Below are 16,088 nucleotides of genomic sequence, written 5' to 3'. Positions count from 1 at the left end.
ATTCTGCATGCCCCCAGATACCTTGCTGCTGCACTGCCTGTTCCATGTGTCACTGGGAGGCAGCCCCAAGTGCCAACGTGGCAATCACCATGTAGGTGCCCACCACCCACCCACCCTCCCCGACCCAAGGCCCACATCTGATGCCTGCCCTGCTCTCCCTGCTCCAGATATTCCGCTATGGTGCCCCTCCGGTCATCAGCCCCCTGGGCACCAGCTTCCCTAACAATACCTCTGTGCAGCCGTCCTTCCTCGTCAAGATGCTAGAGAGCAACGCCTCTGTGAACATCTCCCACCCTGCGCCTGGGGACTGGTTTGTGGCTGCCCACCTGCCCCCTTCATCCCACAAGACTGAGGTGAAGGTGAGAAGGGTTGCCGTCCACGTAGAAGGGGCAGGACCCCTTAGTGCAGGAATGTCTGTCCTTGGCAGTTATGTCCTCAGAGCAGGCCTCGCTCTAGGCTGCCCTGCCCAGTCCTGCCCACCCCAGCCCGCACCCCCGGGCTCTCTGCCCAACTCCCCCACACATCTGCATTCTTTTCCCCCACCACTCATTCTTTCCCTAGGGCTTTGCTCCCACCTGTGCCTAGGTCTTCCAGCTGGACATGCTGGTCGTGAGGGTGGTGTAGGTCTCCATTCTGGAGCCAGATGTGCCCCTCCTGCAGACCCTCCTCACCCACCCCAGCTGCCTCAATTGAGTGGGAGCCCTTGGGGTAGGCCCAGCCTCTGGCTTGGTGGAATGGGTGGGCCTGGTGTTTGTTGTCCCTGTGCTGGTAGGAAAGCCCTGGACCTAGGCCTCAGGGTTCTGCTGGGAAGTGGGGCCTCTTTGGCCACCACCCTGAGTGCAAACCACGCGGGAAGATTGGTGGAAGCTGCAGAACCTAAACCAGGCCATACCCCTTGGCCACAGAATCTTCATCCCTGAGTACACCTAGGAGTTGCATCTAGAGCTAAAGGGCTGTGTGTCCAACGGGAGCCTGGGCTGCCCCGTGCATCTCATTGTGGGCTCGGCCACCCTGCCCAGCAACTTCCAGAAGGTGCTGGCCGGCCCTGGCCCCACCGGGACCTGCCACCTGCTGCTGCCCTTACCGCCCTGGGGCAGGTGGATCCAAGTGACAGCCAAGAGCCTGGGGGGGGCCCAGGTGTCCGTGGCATTCAGCATTGTGGCTGCCCTCACTGGTGGGTTGTGCAGGGAGGGCAGGCCAGGATGTCTTGCCCCCTGCCCTTGACCCCCACGCCTCCCTCAGGCTGAGCCCTGGTGCTCCTGTCAGCCTGCAGGCCAGAGACCATGACCTCGCGGCACCTTCAGAGCAGCCTGAGCCAGAGCCGCAACACCTCCGCTGGCCTGCTGCCCCTGAGCCTCGGCCACCAGGACCCGGGCAGGAGCCACGGGCTGGGCAGTGGCTCCTTCTGCCAAACGAGCTACCCCGTCGTGCGGGAAGACGTGGATGTGGTGTCTGTGCAGTTCCGGCCCCTGGACAGGGTCTCCGTGCTGGTACAGTCGGACATGCCCTCAGTGATGCGGCTGTACCTCGACACAGGCATGGACAGTGGGGGCTCCCTCACCATCTCCCTGCAGGCCAATGAGATAGCTCCCTGTGACCTGGCTTAGCTGGGGCGCAGGCCTTCCGCCAGCTTTGGCATGGAAGTGGGTTCACGGGGCCCTTCAGGAAACAAAGGGTCCCCAGCCAGCTTGGACCCGGAAAAGGGCTCTGTCTGAGGAAGGGGAGGCCTACTCCCCATGGTAGCGTGGGCCCAGGGCTGTGCCTGTGGATGCTGCTGGGGGCTGTGTGTCTGTAGACCTGGAACCCTGGGCCAGTGCAAGCCACAGAGAAGGGCACTGCATGCCAGACTGAGTGGGAGCTTCAGGCGATGTTGGTCCTGCCTGCCTGGTGGCCGACCTGGGCTCGGGCTGACCCTGCACGGCCCCTGCCAGACCGCACTTGCCAACAACACCCTGGTAGTGATCTGCGTGAACACCGCCGCCCCCTTCCTCAGCCTCACCACCTGGCTCAACTGCACCACAGGTATGGTGCGCAGCACTGGGCCCGCCACCCACTAGCCCCTGGCTGCCCTGACCAGGCCAGGCCTTCCCACTCCTGCAGCCTTCTTCCAGGACTACCGCCTGTCTCTGAGCCCCTCATCTCACAAGGCCACCCTCATCATCCCCTACCCAGAGACAGACAGCTGGTACCTCTCCCTACAGCTCATGTGCCCTGAGGGTCCTGAGTGAGCAAATCTGGGGCTGGAGGGAGGACATTTAGGGCTGCCAGTGGGGGACAGGCAGCAGAAGGCTGAAACATTGCCTTCAGGACCAGGGGCGAGGCCACCCGCTTCGAGTCTGGGAGTGACCCATCTTCCTGCAGGGTCACTTGCCCTCTGGGAATCGGGAGAGATCCCCTTCCTCACCTGGCCACCCCTCCTGCCAGCACACAGGAAGGAGGACTAGCCTAGGACACAGCCCTGAGCAGACCAGGACTTGGGACAGAGCACGGGGAAAAGGGCATCATGGCCTCGGCAGATCTCATGGCCGCTGTCCTCCAGGGCTTAGAGCCCGGGAGCCTCAGTTCTGGGTTCATGTGTACAAGAGCCTGGCAGGGACCTGGCGGGGGATGGGCCAGCAGACCGCAGCGGCCTTCCCAGGGTCCTTTCTCGCAGGGAGAGTGAGCAGGCTCTGGTCCTGGTGGAAACCGCCTCGTACTTGGTGCCCTGCCTGAGTGACTGCGGGCCCTATAGCCAGTGCCTCCTGCTGCGCAGACACAGCTACCTGTATGTAGGCTGCAGCTGCAAGCCAGGTGAAGGCCAGGCCCCAGTTCCTGCCTGTGGCTTCCCAGCCTCCGAGGACTCTGCCAAGGCTGGGAACTGCTTCTGCAGCAAGGGCAGATGTCCCCTCCCCACTCCTCTCTGTTCTAGGCAAGCACAGAGGTGACTGAGATGACTTCACCTCTTGACCTTGGCCTTCTCTGCCCACACCTGTCCCACAGCTGCCTGTGTGCCCACACCTTCTCCATACCTGTCTATACCTGCTGCCCACACCTGCCATCACCTGCCCACATGTGCCCCATACCTGCCCTCACCTACTTCACCTGTCCATACATGCCCATGGCTGCCCATAGCTCCTCTCATCTGCCCACACATGTCCCATACCTGTCTTATAACTGCCCACATCTGCTCACACCTTCCCTATACCTGTCTACACCTGCCCACACCTGCCCTATACCTGTCTGCATCTGCCCACTCTGGCCTACGTCTACCCACACATGTTCCACACCTGTCCCGACCTGTCCCAGCCTGTTACTGAGAGAAGGGCTTCTCTGCAGGGCACTGGGTGAGGAGCAGGCCCTGAGGTTCAAAGGGCCCAGCCTCAGCCCCCTTGGTGTAACATTGGCCACAGGCTGGCGTGGGTGGAGCTGCACAGACAGGAGCACAGCCCAGACAGGAGGCCAGCAAAGGCCAGCCGCGCCCCTGCTCACCCCAGCAGCCTCATGCCCCTGGCTCCCGTCGCTGTGTCCACGCACCGCTCCCTCCCGGTGGAGGCTTCCGTCTATGCCAGCACTATGTTCTTCTCCATGGTGGGCCTCTCCTCTGCTGTGGGGAGGGTGGGGAGATTTGCGCCACACCCACCTCCCTGCCTTGCAGTTCTGCCACGCCTGCGACTAGCCTGGGGAGGTGGTGCTGTGCATCCTCAGCTATGACACGCTGCAGTGCTTGGACTTCTTGGGCTCTGGAGTATCCATCTGGGTCATCATCCTCTGCATGGCATGGCTGAAGGCAGCCCTGAAATACGTGAGTGTGCTCCCAATCCCCGGGACTGGGCTCTGGCAGAGCAGAGGAGCTCGCGTGCAGCGCGTCGTGGGACAGACCAGAAGGAGGGCGTGCTGCTGTTCGAGGATGCCCACTTGAAGGAGCTGCTTTCAGATATCAAGGCACTGTGCTGGCAGGTTGGAGGTGCCAGGACAGGAAGGTGGTGGGCAGGGTTAAGTAAGGCCCCCAGCCTGTCTCTCCTGGGGCCCCATTTGGTGAGAAGGCCTCACCCGAGGCCAGAAGTCCCTGAGAGGCTGTCAGTTACGCTCCTGGAATCCCTGGTGCCAGGGGCACTGTGGGGACTTTTCTGCCAATCCAGGCCTGGCTACTGAAGATGCATGCCTGGTGCCCTGCTGGGCCAAGTTTTGCCTCAGAAACTCACTTGTGGATGGATCAAGACGCTATGGCTCCCAGTCGTGCAGGAGCTGGGGGAGGCCCACCTTCTTCCCAGTCAGCGGAGCAGGACAACATGTGCCAGCAGTTCTGAGGTGGGGGGCAGAAAATGCTGGGGGCAGTGGGGACAGCAAGATGACCTGCATGACCAGGCCACCTGCTCCTGTTGGACCTTGGGGCTTCACTGATGAACCTGGGCTCCTGCGACCCTGTGGCTGTCCCTGTGTCTTGCCCAGGTTCTGTTTCTTCTGGGCATGCTGGTGTTTGCCATGTCCTTGCAGCTGGACCGCAGGGGCGCCTGGAACATGATGGGGCCTTGTTTGTTTGCCTTTGCAGTCATGGCCACCATGTGGGTAAGGAGCTGGGGCAACCTCATGCTCCTGGCCCACACCCCTTCCCTGGTGACTGGGGTTGGGGCATGGTCTCTCCACTCTGTGGGAGAACAGAGCCCAGCCCCTCACTCTGGCCACGCCTCTCACCCTGGGCCTGAGTCCTGCACACCTGCTGATGCCACAGGTGGCCCCCTTGGGGCCCAGCGTGCCTCATGCCTGAGGACCCCTCAGGTCTTTGTGCCAGTGAGTCCCCTCCAAGCAGCCCACACCTGTGGTCCCCTGCTCGGGCCTGGGCAGGCTAGGAGTTGTAGCCACCCCTGCCCAATCCCCCCACCATTCTCATGTGGCGGTTTTCTCCAGGTATACCTCTGTGGACACCGGCGCCACTGCTACCCCACCTCCTGGCAGCGCTGGGCCTTCTGCCTCCTGCCTGGCATCAGCATGGCTGTTGTGGCCATTGCCATCTATACCTCTATGACCACCAGTGACAACTACTACTACACCCACAGCATCTGGCACATGCTCCTGGCAGGGAGTGCCACCTTCCTGCTGCCGCCGAGGGATGCGCACACCAAGCCCTGGGCCTGTTCGCAGGAGCTCCCCTGCCACTATCAGATCTGCAGGAACCACCAGGAGGAGCTGTACCGCGGTGGCGTGACAGGGTCATGGCAGCTCTCAGGATGACCTCTCCAACCAGGGGCAGGACTGAGGGAGAGGGACCCTGTGCAGATCAATTTCCAGCTGAATAAAATTGCCCTGCACACCTGTTTGCTTTCTCCTCCTGAGGAGAGAACCGCATGCCCCAGCTCCCCTGTGCCCACTGCCTGGCTGTTGCGGTCCCCCTGCGGGTCCTAGCTGGTGTTTGCAGCGGCCCCTGGACCTGGGTCTGGCTGCCTGGAGAACACAGTTACCATGTGGGGAAGGCTGTGTGTTCTGACCAGGGATGGTTGGAGAGGTAGGGAAAGATCCTGCCAAGGCTGTGATTGACCCAGAGGGACAGAGGAGGCCTTAGCCCACCTCCCACAGGTCCCCATTGCTAAGGCTGGGGACTGTGCCCTCCCTGCATCCCTGGCTCCGACCACTGTGTGCCCCTGAATGCCAGCCTGCCTCAGGCTTGGGGATGTCCCCACGCTGATGCGGTTGCTGTAGGGAGAGGTGACTACAATCACCAGGCCCCTAATGGGCCCTGGGGTACACAGAGGCCAGATGCCGTGAGACTAGGAGCAGCTGGCTTCTGGTCCAGCCCCGCCCCTCTCCTCCCTTCGGAGTTCCAGGCCCCCAAGAAGAGCTTCCTGTGGAGAGGGCTGCCCAGCTGCCCTGGCTCTGGGGGTGCCGGCACCACAGGCCCCCCCTTTCCCTAACCTTGTGTCTGCACCCACTCTGGGACCCAGGGCCCTTGTATGGGGAGCATACTCTTCAGCTGCCACCAGGAGAGGAGGGGACGGCCGCTGCCCTGCACTGGTCCAACCTTCATTTGGGGAGCAGGCTCCTGCGGACCTGGCCCAGCCTCTCTCTTTCCTCTGTGGGGGAAGCAGGGTAAAAGAGATGAAACTGCCCCAGGAGCCGTGCCCCGCTCTCCCTAAGGCGCCAAGGCAGGGCCGCTGCCTGTGGGATGGGTGCTGGGCGGGGCCATGGGAAGCTGAGGGGGAAGGTTCCGCTTGCAGCCCTCCCACCTTCTGGTCTAGGGGCATCCCTTCTCTGTCCTGTCCGGTTGTGGCCTCCACTGGCTCTGATTTCGCTGTGATTGGTGAATATTCTACATTGATATTTCAAGGCAAATAAATGGGTTATCTTGCTGTCTGTGCCTCCGGGAGGAGGTGGGTGGGAGTGAGGGGGGATCCTGCCCGGAGGGGATCCCGCCCCGCCTCTCCCCGCCCCGCCCAGGTTGCAGCTCGCAGGAGACGCCGCCGCACTTGCAGACGGTGCTTGGTGGTGCCGCCGTGTCTGTAGGGCGTTTTCCACGGTCCCTAAAGATGGAAGAAAACAGGGCGAGACGAGGGTTAGACGGACGGGTGTTGCAGCCAGTCAGCGGGGGTAGAGCGTGGGGTCTCCAGTTCCAGCGCTGCACAGATCTTGGAAGGTTGGCTCCGCGGCTCTGCGCCCGGCCGAATCGAGCGGGGTACCTGGCTTCCAGCCAGGGCCAAGCCGGGGAGCGGGGTCTGGTTGCACGGGGTTTGAGGACTGGGTCGGGTCTGGCTGGGCTGCGGCGTGACGGCGGCCCCCGCCCCTGCCTCTCTCCAGGCGCGCCGCGATGCCCCTGCACAAGGTCCCGGTCCTCTAGTGGAAGCAGCTCCTGCTGCGCGAGGGCTTGTGCTCCCGTCTGCCCAGCCACTACCTACGCTCCCTGGAGGAGGCGCGGACGCCCACGCCCGTGCACTACAGGCCGCACGGGGCCAAGTTCAAGATCAGTCCCAAGAACGGGCAGTGGGAGCGCGTGGAGGACGTGCCCATTCCCATTTACCATCCCCCGGAGTCCCAGCTGGGGCTGTGGGGCAGCGAGGGCTGGATCCTGGGCCACAGATACACCAACAACGACAAGGTGGGTGATCTGGAGTTTGCTGCTCTGGTCTCCCTGATGGGCACCAGAGTGACAGGACAGGACAGTCTGGGGAACGTGCTGATAAGTAGAGTTATAGTTTGGGCAAGTACTGCTCCCTGTGGAACCCAGCTGGGCACTCTGAGACAGGTGGTCCATATGGGAAACAGTGAGTGCTGAGGCCCTGGGGTGGTTGCCCAGATCAAGTGTAAGGATGGGGAGGAGGCCTGTGTATTGAGGGGAGGTAGGAGAGGTGAGGTCTGTGGTCACCTGTCAGCCTTGAGCACCACAGTTTGCCTTGCCTGCTTCTCATAACCCAAGGCAGGCACTGCCACTTTCCCACTGCACGTAGGATGGCTGAGAGACTGACCCAGGCCAGGCCTCCTGAAACTACCCCTGACACCAGTAACCCTAATCCTAATCCTAACCCTAACCCTAATCTTAATCCTAATCCTAACCCTCCGGGCTGTCTCTGGTGGGAACCCTGGAGGGGGCTGCCCAGTCTCTGGGAGAGGCTGGTGTCTCCCTTTGCCTTTGGCTCCTAGGTCCCTAGTATAGGATGTGATGACCTGTGGACGATGGTGTGGTATGTCTGGAACACACACCAGCTACTGGGAGGATCTGCGGGTACTAGGCTGGCTGAGGAGCAGCTGACCTCTTGGTGGGCAGTCAAGTCCACAGGTGGGGGCTCGTCCACCCAGCTCCATGTCCCAGGCCTCAGGAGGGTGCCCCGAGCCCTTGGGCCTGTAAGCACACAGTCTGTCTCTCTGCAGCTGTCCAAGAGGGTGAAGAAGGTGTGGAAGCCACAGCTGTTTCAGCGTGAGCTCCACAGTGAAATCCTGGATGCAACCTTCAGTGTGACTGTGACCATGAGGACCCTGAATCTCATTGATGAGGCCTATGGGTTTGACTTCTACATCCTCAAGGCAAGTGGGGCATGCCAGACAGCACACAGTGGGTCCTTGTGGGCAGGCTCAGTGGGCACATTGACGTCTGGGGTGGAGGGTCACACAGTGAGAGCAGCTGTCTCCTCCCCTATGCTTAGGCTGTCTTCTGTTCTGGCCTGGGGGCTGGGGCTGCCCACCTGGCCCATTGCCCTGCCAGGCTGGCCTAAGGCCCACCCAATGCTGGGGACGGGCAGGGGAGCGGAGCCCTACTGGCGATTCCTGGTCCCATGCGTAGCTTCCTACCAGACCCCAAAGGAAGACCTGTGCCCCAAGTTCGGGATGGACCTGAAGTGAGGTATGCTGCTGCGGCTTGCCCGATGGGACCCAGAGCTGCACCCGGATGACCCCGAGAGGAGGGCAGCCATCTATGACAAGTACCAGGTGAGGGCTTTGGCCTGTGCTTCCTGTTCTGCATGGGTCCCCCAGCGCCCCCACCCCTGCCCCCGCCTCACTGCACCCCCCCGTCTCTGCCTGCCCAGGAGTTTGTCATCCCAGAGGCAGAGGCTGAGTGGGTTGGCCTGACACTGGACGAGGCTGTGGAGAAGCAGCGGCTTCTGGAGGAGAAGGTGAGCATGTGCGAGCCCCCGCTGCCCTGCCCTCTCAGGGGTGGGCCCAGCGCCAAGCCCTGCAGATGGAAGGGAGGGGCCACAGCGCCAGTGGGCTCCAGGTGACACATTCTCTCCCATTAGGGTCCTGATCCTCTGTGCCAGCTTCATAAGTTCATGAACAGAAAGACTTGGTGAAAAGAGCTGGATTTTTACACCATTGGTTTATTTGGCTGTCCAGGGTCCCTAGAAGAGTCTGGGGTCTGTGGTAGCTTCTGGGACAGGGAACCCACCTATGACATAGCAGCCGCAATCCATGTTTCTTCTGCTTGTTTTTCTGCCACCACAGTACCCCAAGGCTGGAACTCCAGGGGCAGGCGCCTGGTCCCTGTGTCCCCATGAGAGGGTGGCCCCTGTCTCATGGACAGGGCACTGCCCTCTGGGCTGGGGTCTGGGGGTGGCAAAGAGTTTGGTCTGTGGTCAAGCCTGGGGGGCCTGGTCCTCTCAGGCCTCATCCCTCTGTTTGGACAGCAGCAGCTGGATTCCCACCTTTCTCAGGGTTCTTCACTGACCTGTCTTGTCCCTGTAGGACCCTGTTCCTCTGTTCAAGGTCTACATGGAGGATCAAGCAGCTTCAGCAGCAGGCGCCGTCTGAGCCAGCGGTGGTGCAGAAGAGCCAGTGGGAAGTGGCCACACAGTGACCCATTCCTGACAGCCAGGCTAAACCCCCTTCAGCTCCGTGGGCACAGAGCCTGGCGTGGTGGCGAGGGTACCCCCTTCCTGTGTGTGCTCCTGGGTGGAGTGGGCTTTGTGGAGGCCCTGATGACTCCCAGAGGCCTGAGGGAGCTCTCTACCCACCCAGGCAAAGGCCCAGCGAGGCAGAGCCACTGTACTTGGTGGGGGCAGTGCAAGTAAAGTCTGAGCCAGACTGTGTGTGTGCTTCCCTGCTTGGAGGACTGGGGCTCTCCCTGCAGCCTCTGACCCCCTGACTCCCTGCCCCAGAGCCCCAGGATATGGCTGCGGTGAGTGGTGGTCCCAGCTCAGTTGGGAGCCAGGGTTTTGTTGTGCTTTTCTCGCCTCTGGGTGAGATCCCAGCATGGCTGAAGGTGTCCGCGATAGAGCAAGAGGTGCTTGCCCCCTCCCCGTCGCATGTCCCTGCCTGCGTGCATGTGTTCTCCAGAGCAGGCGGGGAGGCGGTGGCCTGGCTTTGGGGGTGACAGGGATGTATCCCCACCAGCTCCAGAAGGCTGTGCTGGTGTCAGCGTCTGTGGGGAAAGCCTTGAATTGGGAGCTTCAGTCAGTACTGCTCTGTCTCTGTCACATAGAGAGTGAGCAGCGTGGCCTGTGGTCTGGCTGTGCCTTCCTTGGCTGACCCATACTTGATGCCAGGTAGGGATGTGGCTCCCAGTGAGAGGCTGGGCAAGGTACCCTGAGGCTTCTTCTACTCTGTGATTTGGGGGTGCCTTGACCTGACCCTTACCTGGAAGTACTGAGCTTTGAGACCATATCAGGTCTTTTTGGGGTGTCCAGGAGGGTTCCCCTGACTTGGTCCTGGGTGAGGGGCACCAGGCTTCCCTGAGGGGTGCTGTCAGTGGGGACATCTGGGCTTGTCCATGGGGATGCAGCTGTAGGGGCACAGCCATGGGAGGGCCCGAAGACCCCATGGCTCATCAAGTGGCTATGGAGGGTTGGGGCCTGCCCTGGAGGGAGTGACACTGAAGTGTCTGTTTACAGCTGGGAAACCCTGTCACCAGTCCCAAACTCCTTTGGGAGCACCTCTGGACCCCACGTGTCTTGATGCTCTAAAGACAAGTGTTTCCCCACACAATGTCCCAACTTTGTGAAGAGTTTTTAATTAAAAAAATTTTTACCAAAAGCTGCCAATGAGAGAGCAGGGGCTGTGGCGGTCCTGCATGATGTAACCCAGGTGTCCCCACCAAGGCCCCAGCTCCAGCCAGTTGGGCCGTGTTCTGGACAGGCCAGCCTTCCCAGAAGCCACACTGCAGTTCCCGTGGTCAGCCCTGCGCTAAATCAGACTGATCCCTTTGCAGCCTCTCGGCCTGTTCCCTGGGTCGTACCTGCAGTGTGCACGCAGGATGTCCCGTGATTGATCTTGGCTCTTGGGCACCCCTTGCTGAGCTTTTCCATTCCAACTAAGGCCACAGGTCAAGGGGCACTCTTGCCAGGACCTGTGGGGTTCATGTATTGGATTCCTAGGGTTGGAGCAGGGATGGGTGGGGGTGGGGGTGCTCTGGGCCTTCGTCTCCATGCCAGCAGTGGTGGGCCTGGTTGGAGACTGAGTCCCAGCCTGCATTGGCTTTGCTCCCCCAGTGCCCAAGGCTGCTGGCAAGCAGGAGCTCAGCATGGCCTCAGCGGATCATTCACATACTTGTAATTCGAGTGGGGCTCAGGTGGCCTTTGCCCTGAGTGCTTTTCTGGCAGGGGCAGTGTGAGTTTCATCAAATTCTCACAAACATCCTTGATTCAGAAAAGGTTAAGCGCTCTGTGACACCCCAAAACCCAGGTCTGGGACAGGCCTCTGCAAGCTGGATCCAGCATAATATTCACCTTGTGGGGTGTGGGGGTGGGGACAGGCACACAGGACTGCGCAGAGAGCCAGGGTCTGTGCTGTGGGAGCCCGGATGGCCACATGTTCCTGCCCTCCACACACACCCTCTCCTGGGCTGTGGGCCCAGCAAACCTTCAAAAGCCTGGATTGCGGGTTAAGGTCGTGCTGACCAAGGTCAAACCCTCCCAGGCCAGGGCTGCCCTGACTAGCTCACAGTAGGTGAAGGCCATGCCCCTGTCCCTGCACCAGCTGGACTGCATTCCCCAAACCTCCAGGGGTCCTCAGGGGCAAAACCCCCTCCTTCCCCATGTGTCCCCATGAGATTGGCTGAATGTGTTTCCATGACAACAGCTCAACCTGTTAGCTTCAATGGGAATGGCTATAGCTATGGACTCGGGAGGGGTCCCTTGGGACCAGGGCAGTAGAGGACCCTGGCAAGTGTGGTGTCCCGAGGCCTTGTGTCCATTGTCTTGTTCCAATGCCCCTGAGTCCCAGGAGGGGCATCAGGATCCCATCTAGATATGGCACAACATGACAGGAAAGGTGGGGCCCAGTCCAGGGCTTTGTTCTTGTTCCTGACCCCTCGCCCTGAGTCTTACCTGAGTCCTGCCCAGGTGTGCACTGACTGCAGGAAGGGGTGAGTGAAGAGAGCAATCAAGTCCCAGGCCCCTGCACCCCTGCCTTGCAACCTGTCAGGGTGCTAAGGTCCCAGGGGAACATGGTGAGGCCCACCCATGTGCACTGCCTTTCCCTCAGCTTGTGCTTGGACTCCATCTCCACCTTCACCACCGACCGCCACCCTGCGAGCCCCTCCCCAGCCCCCCCAGCTGGAGGCTGGACCAGGTGCACGCTCTGCCGCAGCACACAGGAGCCCTCTCCAAGCTTACCCGAGCCCCAGGTGGGGCCCCTGCCTCTGGACCTTCCCAGCACCCCAGCTGACCCAGGCTGATCCCCACCCACACCTGTCTGCTAGTGGCAGCCAGCATGGCAGGGGAGCCCTTGTGACCAGGCAGTTTAGGGTGGGTCCGGGCCAGTGTGAAGAATTCTGAGGCCAAGTCTGGGGGTGGCTGGGCAGCATCTGCCCTTGGCTCTGGGCCTGGCCCGGCCTGCCCTGAGCCTGGCTCCCAGGTCCTTCCGGCCTTGGCAGTGGCCTCCCCATTAGGCCCTAGGCCCACCCCAGCCCTGTCCCCAGGGGCTCAAGGCTCACACCGCTTCTCACAGCTCTGTGGGTATCCTTGACTCAGTCTGTTGGGCAGATGTGGGTGGGCCTAGGCCAGGAAGTGGGATGTGGCCTCCTGGGGCCCTCCGCTGTGTATGTGGTGCTGATCCCAGGGTCGTGTGGACAGGCCAGAGGCTGTCAGATGCGGGTGGGGTGGCTCTAGAATTCTCAAAGCCCTGCTACCCCAGGATGGTCGGTCCTAGTGAGGCTGCACTGTGGCCTTGCCAAGAAGTCCTGACCTTGAGACATCGGGAAGACCTCACTGAGGGGCCGGTGCTGACGGGCCCTGAGGATGGAGGCGGGGGGAAGAGCAGGTGCAAAGTCACTGGGGTGAAGCCACATTCCACGTGGCTGGCAAGTGTCTGCTTGGTGTGGCCAAAGTCCCAGGGTAGTGCTGGGTGGGCAGCAAGGACTGCAAAGGCTCAGAGGGCCTAGCTGTGTGTTCACCAGGCTAAGAAGTGTGGGGGAGGGGCTGGAAAGCCGAGACAAAGCTGACAGGCCCAGTGGGGTCTGAAGTGGGCTGAGAACTTGGCTGTGCCTCCCTGGGAGTGGGGAGTCCCCCTGCTCTGCCTTCCATCACCCACAGGGACTGGCCTTTAGTCCCTGGGGCAAGCCCGACCTGAAGTCCTCCTCTCAGCAGGGCTACAAGGGCACTGTTTCTGCTTCCACCAGGGGGTCAGGTGGAGCATGGAGTGGCTTGGGGCATGTCCCGACAGGGACAGGACCCCTCACACTGGACAGGCGTGAAACACACACACAGGGAAATGCTGTGCTGCTAGTGCGGAGCGGCCACATCCAGCCAGGCCAAACCCGACCCTCTGAGGGGACCCCCGAATGGGCCTGCCGGCGGTGCTGCCTGCTTCCCTGGCAGCCAGGAGTGGCCTGGGGTGGCGGTGTCTAAAGGGGCTGGTTGCCATGGCTACCATAGGGTTCTGAGGCTGTCATCTGGTCCCTGCCTAAGCCAATTGGCAGTGGGAGCCCGAGCTGCAGCCTAGAGCCATGCTTCTTCCTCCCAGCCACACAGTGGCCGAGAGCAGGGACCCGCTACCTGGAGTGGCCGAGGGTGCGCTGACGGCCTGCCAAGCCCATCATGGCAGACCATGGAATGGAGGTGCGCGAGCAGGCCCACGGAGCCAGGCAGGTGAGGTAAGCCGGGCAGGTGATGGACAGATGGGCAGAGGAACGGGCCGATAGGTGGGCGTGCTCCCTGCTATCCATTGTTCTTGTGGCCGGCGCCCTGCCCACCCCACCCTCTGCACGCTGCATGCACGCACACACACTCACATCCTTGCCCTGGGACTGGCCCTCTGATGTCTCAAGGAAGGGTCATGGCAGAGAGACAAAGAGGGCAGCACATGGCTGGCTGAGTCCCTCCGCACTGTGGCCCCCAAGGCCGCGCTTGCGGGTCACTCAGACTTCACGTGGAGGCAGCATCAAAGACCTCCACCTGGTCAGGGCCCTTGGCTTTAGAGTCGCCCAGCCCTTGGGGCCACCACTCCCAGGGCTGGGTGACAAGCCATGTCAAGTCAATGTGGCCTAAGAAAATTTTTTATTTGAGAAAAAAAAAAGCAGAAAAAAGGGGAAAAACGTCCATCTACAATGCGAGGGGCCAGCCCAAGATGGATCAGAAGTGCCAAATCCCATTACTCAGGACTTCAGAGGATAAGCCCCAAAAAAGCAGCTGCGATTAATAGCTTGTAAATGGAGTGTCCTTTGGTGATCAAAGAGAGCCATCCTTGTGCGTGTGCATGTAAGTGCACGTGTGTCCAGGAACGTGCACCGTGGGGCTGTGCGCCGCAGCGTGGTGAAGCCTGGCATGTCCCTTCCCTGCCGCGGCCATCCTCCACGTTGCTTGTGTCCTTGATGCCGTGTGTGCTGTGTGGGTGTGCCCAGGTGGGCAGCAGGGTGCAGGCGAGCCTTGGCCCCCACCACCCACACCCGGCCTTGGACCTCAGGCCCTCTGGTAGGCAGTCCTGGCTGTGCCTTGTCCCCTCACCTGGCCTCCACCTTCTTCTCCTGGGGTCTGATCCTATCCCCAGGTTCAGCCCAGACAGGTCTGGCAGGGCTGAGAGCACAGTCCTGGCTGTGAGCAGAGCCAAGTGTGAGGCTGGGCAGTGGCTGCGTGTAATCACCTGCCTGCTGTCCAGCTGCCCTCAGAGAAGGAGAGCTCCCAGATGGCCTGGCGAGCATGTCCTGAAGGTACAAAGCCTCTGTAGGCACAATTGTTAGGTCATTAGATAAACTCTGAGAAGCAAATCTTTTAATCCACTGTGGCTAATCCAATGCACTTTTGTTTGCTACAACAGATTCTGCAGCAACAAAGGGCTAGAGGGACCCTGGCATACATAATCACATACTTATAATTTGGCCATGGAGGCTGCAGGGCTCCTCAGCAGCCCAGAGAGACAGCGAGAGACAGCAAAGCAGAGGGCAGGTGGCAAAGAGACTGGTGCAACAGAGGCTGACCTGGGGTCTTGGGCTGTGGGTGAAGGCAGTTGGCCCTCCTAGGATGGCATCTCCCCACCTCCCAACACAAGGTCCCCAGCTACGAGCTCATGGGTGGCCCCTGGTCCAGGGACTGTGCAGGTTTGTGGGGCTTGATGAGGTGTCAGATGGGGTGGGGGTGGGGGAGAACTTATAACTAACAAAGGGGCATGTGGCCTCCCCACTGGGGGCCTTCAGGGATGGGTGTCAGGACAGGAAGGGTATTCCGGGGAGGGGGCAGCTAGGACACAGGCATGAAGGTCAGCATGGTAGGAGGGCAGATGTGCCCAAGAGCAGAAGGGGAAATGGCCTAGGCTGCCCAGGCAGGCAGGACTTCACCTGCTTCTCCCACAAGTCATCTGAGCCCCCTCGGGTGCCCAGCCCCTGTATTTGGATACCACGTTCCTAGGAAAATCAAGCTGGGGTTGGGGGAGCCCAGCAGCCCTGCCCTCTATTTGTGATGTGTCTGAGATACTTGACCTGGGCCTTTGCCAGCATGGGCTCCACCTTGAAGCCTGGGCTCATTTGCAGAGGTCACATACAGACCTCTGAGGCCCGCAGGGTTGGGTCAGGACCCTCATTTTGCGAAGAAGGATTCTCTGGATTAAAGAGGTGCCTGCCTTACCCAGAGTCACTGGCTGGACCAAGACACAAGTCTCCAGGGAGGCAGACACTCAAGTCTCCAGGGAGGCAGGAACTGGGGGTGAGACCTGAGGTAGGGGGTGTGCATAAGGCACCCTGGGAGGGAGTGTGCTGCCCTTGGGGCCCACGCACCTACCACCATGCCACTGCTTTCCTGTTGGCCTTGGGGCCTGACCCTTAGCCCAGGCCAGCAGGGATTGGGGGGCTGGGCCAGGTCTGCTGGGTGAGTCATCCATGCAAGGGATGTGGGACGAGCACTGCACCGGCCGGCTGGGCTACTGAGCAAGTTGAACAAGCAGTGACCATGGCATTCTTCTGTCTGAGACCCTGCCGCATGCCCCGCAGCAGCTGCATGTGTCACTCCTCACCCCTCTGAGGGTAGGACCTCCTTGCCTTGAAAGGGGAGAGCACAATGATGTGTGACATGATGCATGCAGCTGCTGGTAGCTCCTGGGTGCAGCAACCATTGGGACAGGACGACACAGAGCAGCAGGGTTAGAAGGTGGTGGTCGTGCCAGGTATCAGGCAAAGCCCTGCGCGTGTCCCGTCTGCCCAGCCTGGCACTGGGTCTCATCTGCCAAAGGTGGCTTCAGCTGAAGGATTGGCAAGAGAATTCCAAACA

The 16,088-nt window shown here is 61.0% G+C and overlaps 1 protein-coding gene across 5 annotated transcripts; it reads left to right on the top strand.

Annotated features, from left to right (window-relative positions):
• The first annotated feature begins 1,299 nt into the window (after positions 1-1,299).
• On the top strand, positions 1,300-10,434 carry LOC108387744 (post-GPI attachment to proteins factor 6-like). 5 transcript variants are annotated; one of them, XM_037010909.2, is made up of 9 exons: positions 1,300-2,022; positions 2,654-4,287; positions 4,429-6,604; positions 6,766-7,063; positions 7,606-7,741; positions 7,834-7,986; positions 8,254-8,388; positions 8,487-8,573; positions 9,142-10,434. In XM_037010909.2, exons 2-3 carry the CDS (start codon positions 4,138-4,140, stop codon positions 5,206-5,208), a joined length of 930 nt encoding a protein of 309 aa, XP_036866804.2. In that variant the 5' UTR covers positions 1,300-2,022; positions 2,654-4,137; the 3' UTR covers positions 5,209-6,604; positions 6,766-7,063; positions 7,606-7,741; positions 7,834-7,986; positions 8,254-8,388; positions 8,487-8,573; positions 9,142-10,434. The 5 variants fall into 5 exon arrangements, with proteins under 5 accessions (XP_036866804.2, XP_073095057.1, XP_073095056.1 ...); XM_073238956.1 differs by having other exon boundaries at positions 1,300-4,287; positions 4,429-4,545; positions 4,885-6,604; XM_073238955.1 differs by having other exon boundaries at positions 1,300-4,287; positions 4,429-4,767; positions 4,885-6,604.
• Positions 10,435-16,088: the final 5,654 nt, after the last annotated feature.

Source organism: Manis javanica, chromosome 6 (genome assembly GCF_040802235.1).
Source record: "Manis javanica isolate MJ-LG chromosome 6, MJ_LKY, whole genome shotgun sequence".
Lineage (NCBI taxonomy): Eukaryota > Metazoa > Chordata > Mammalia > Pholidota > Manidae > Manis > Manis javanica.
Note: the sequence above shows the minus strand (reverse complement) of the source record. Positions and strands in the feature narration are given on the sequence as shown.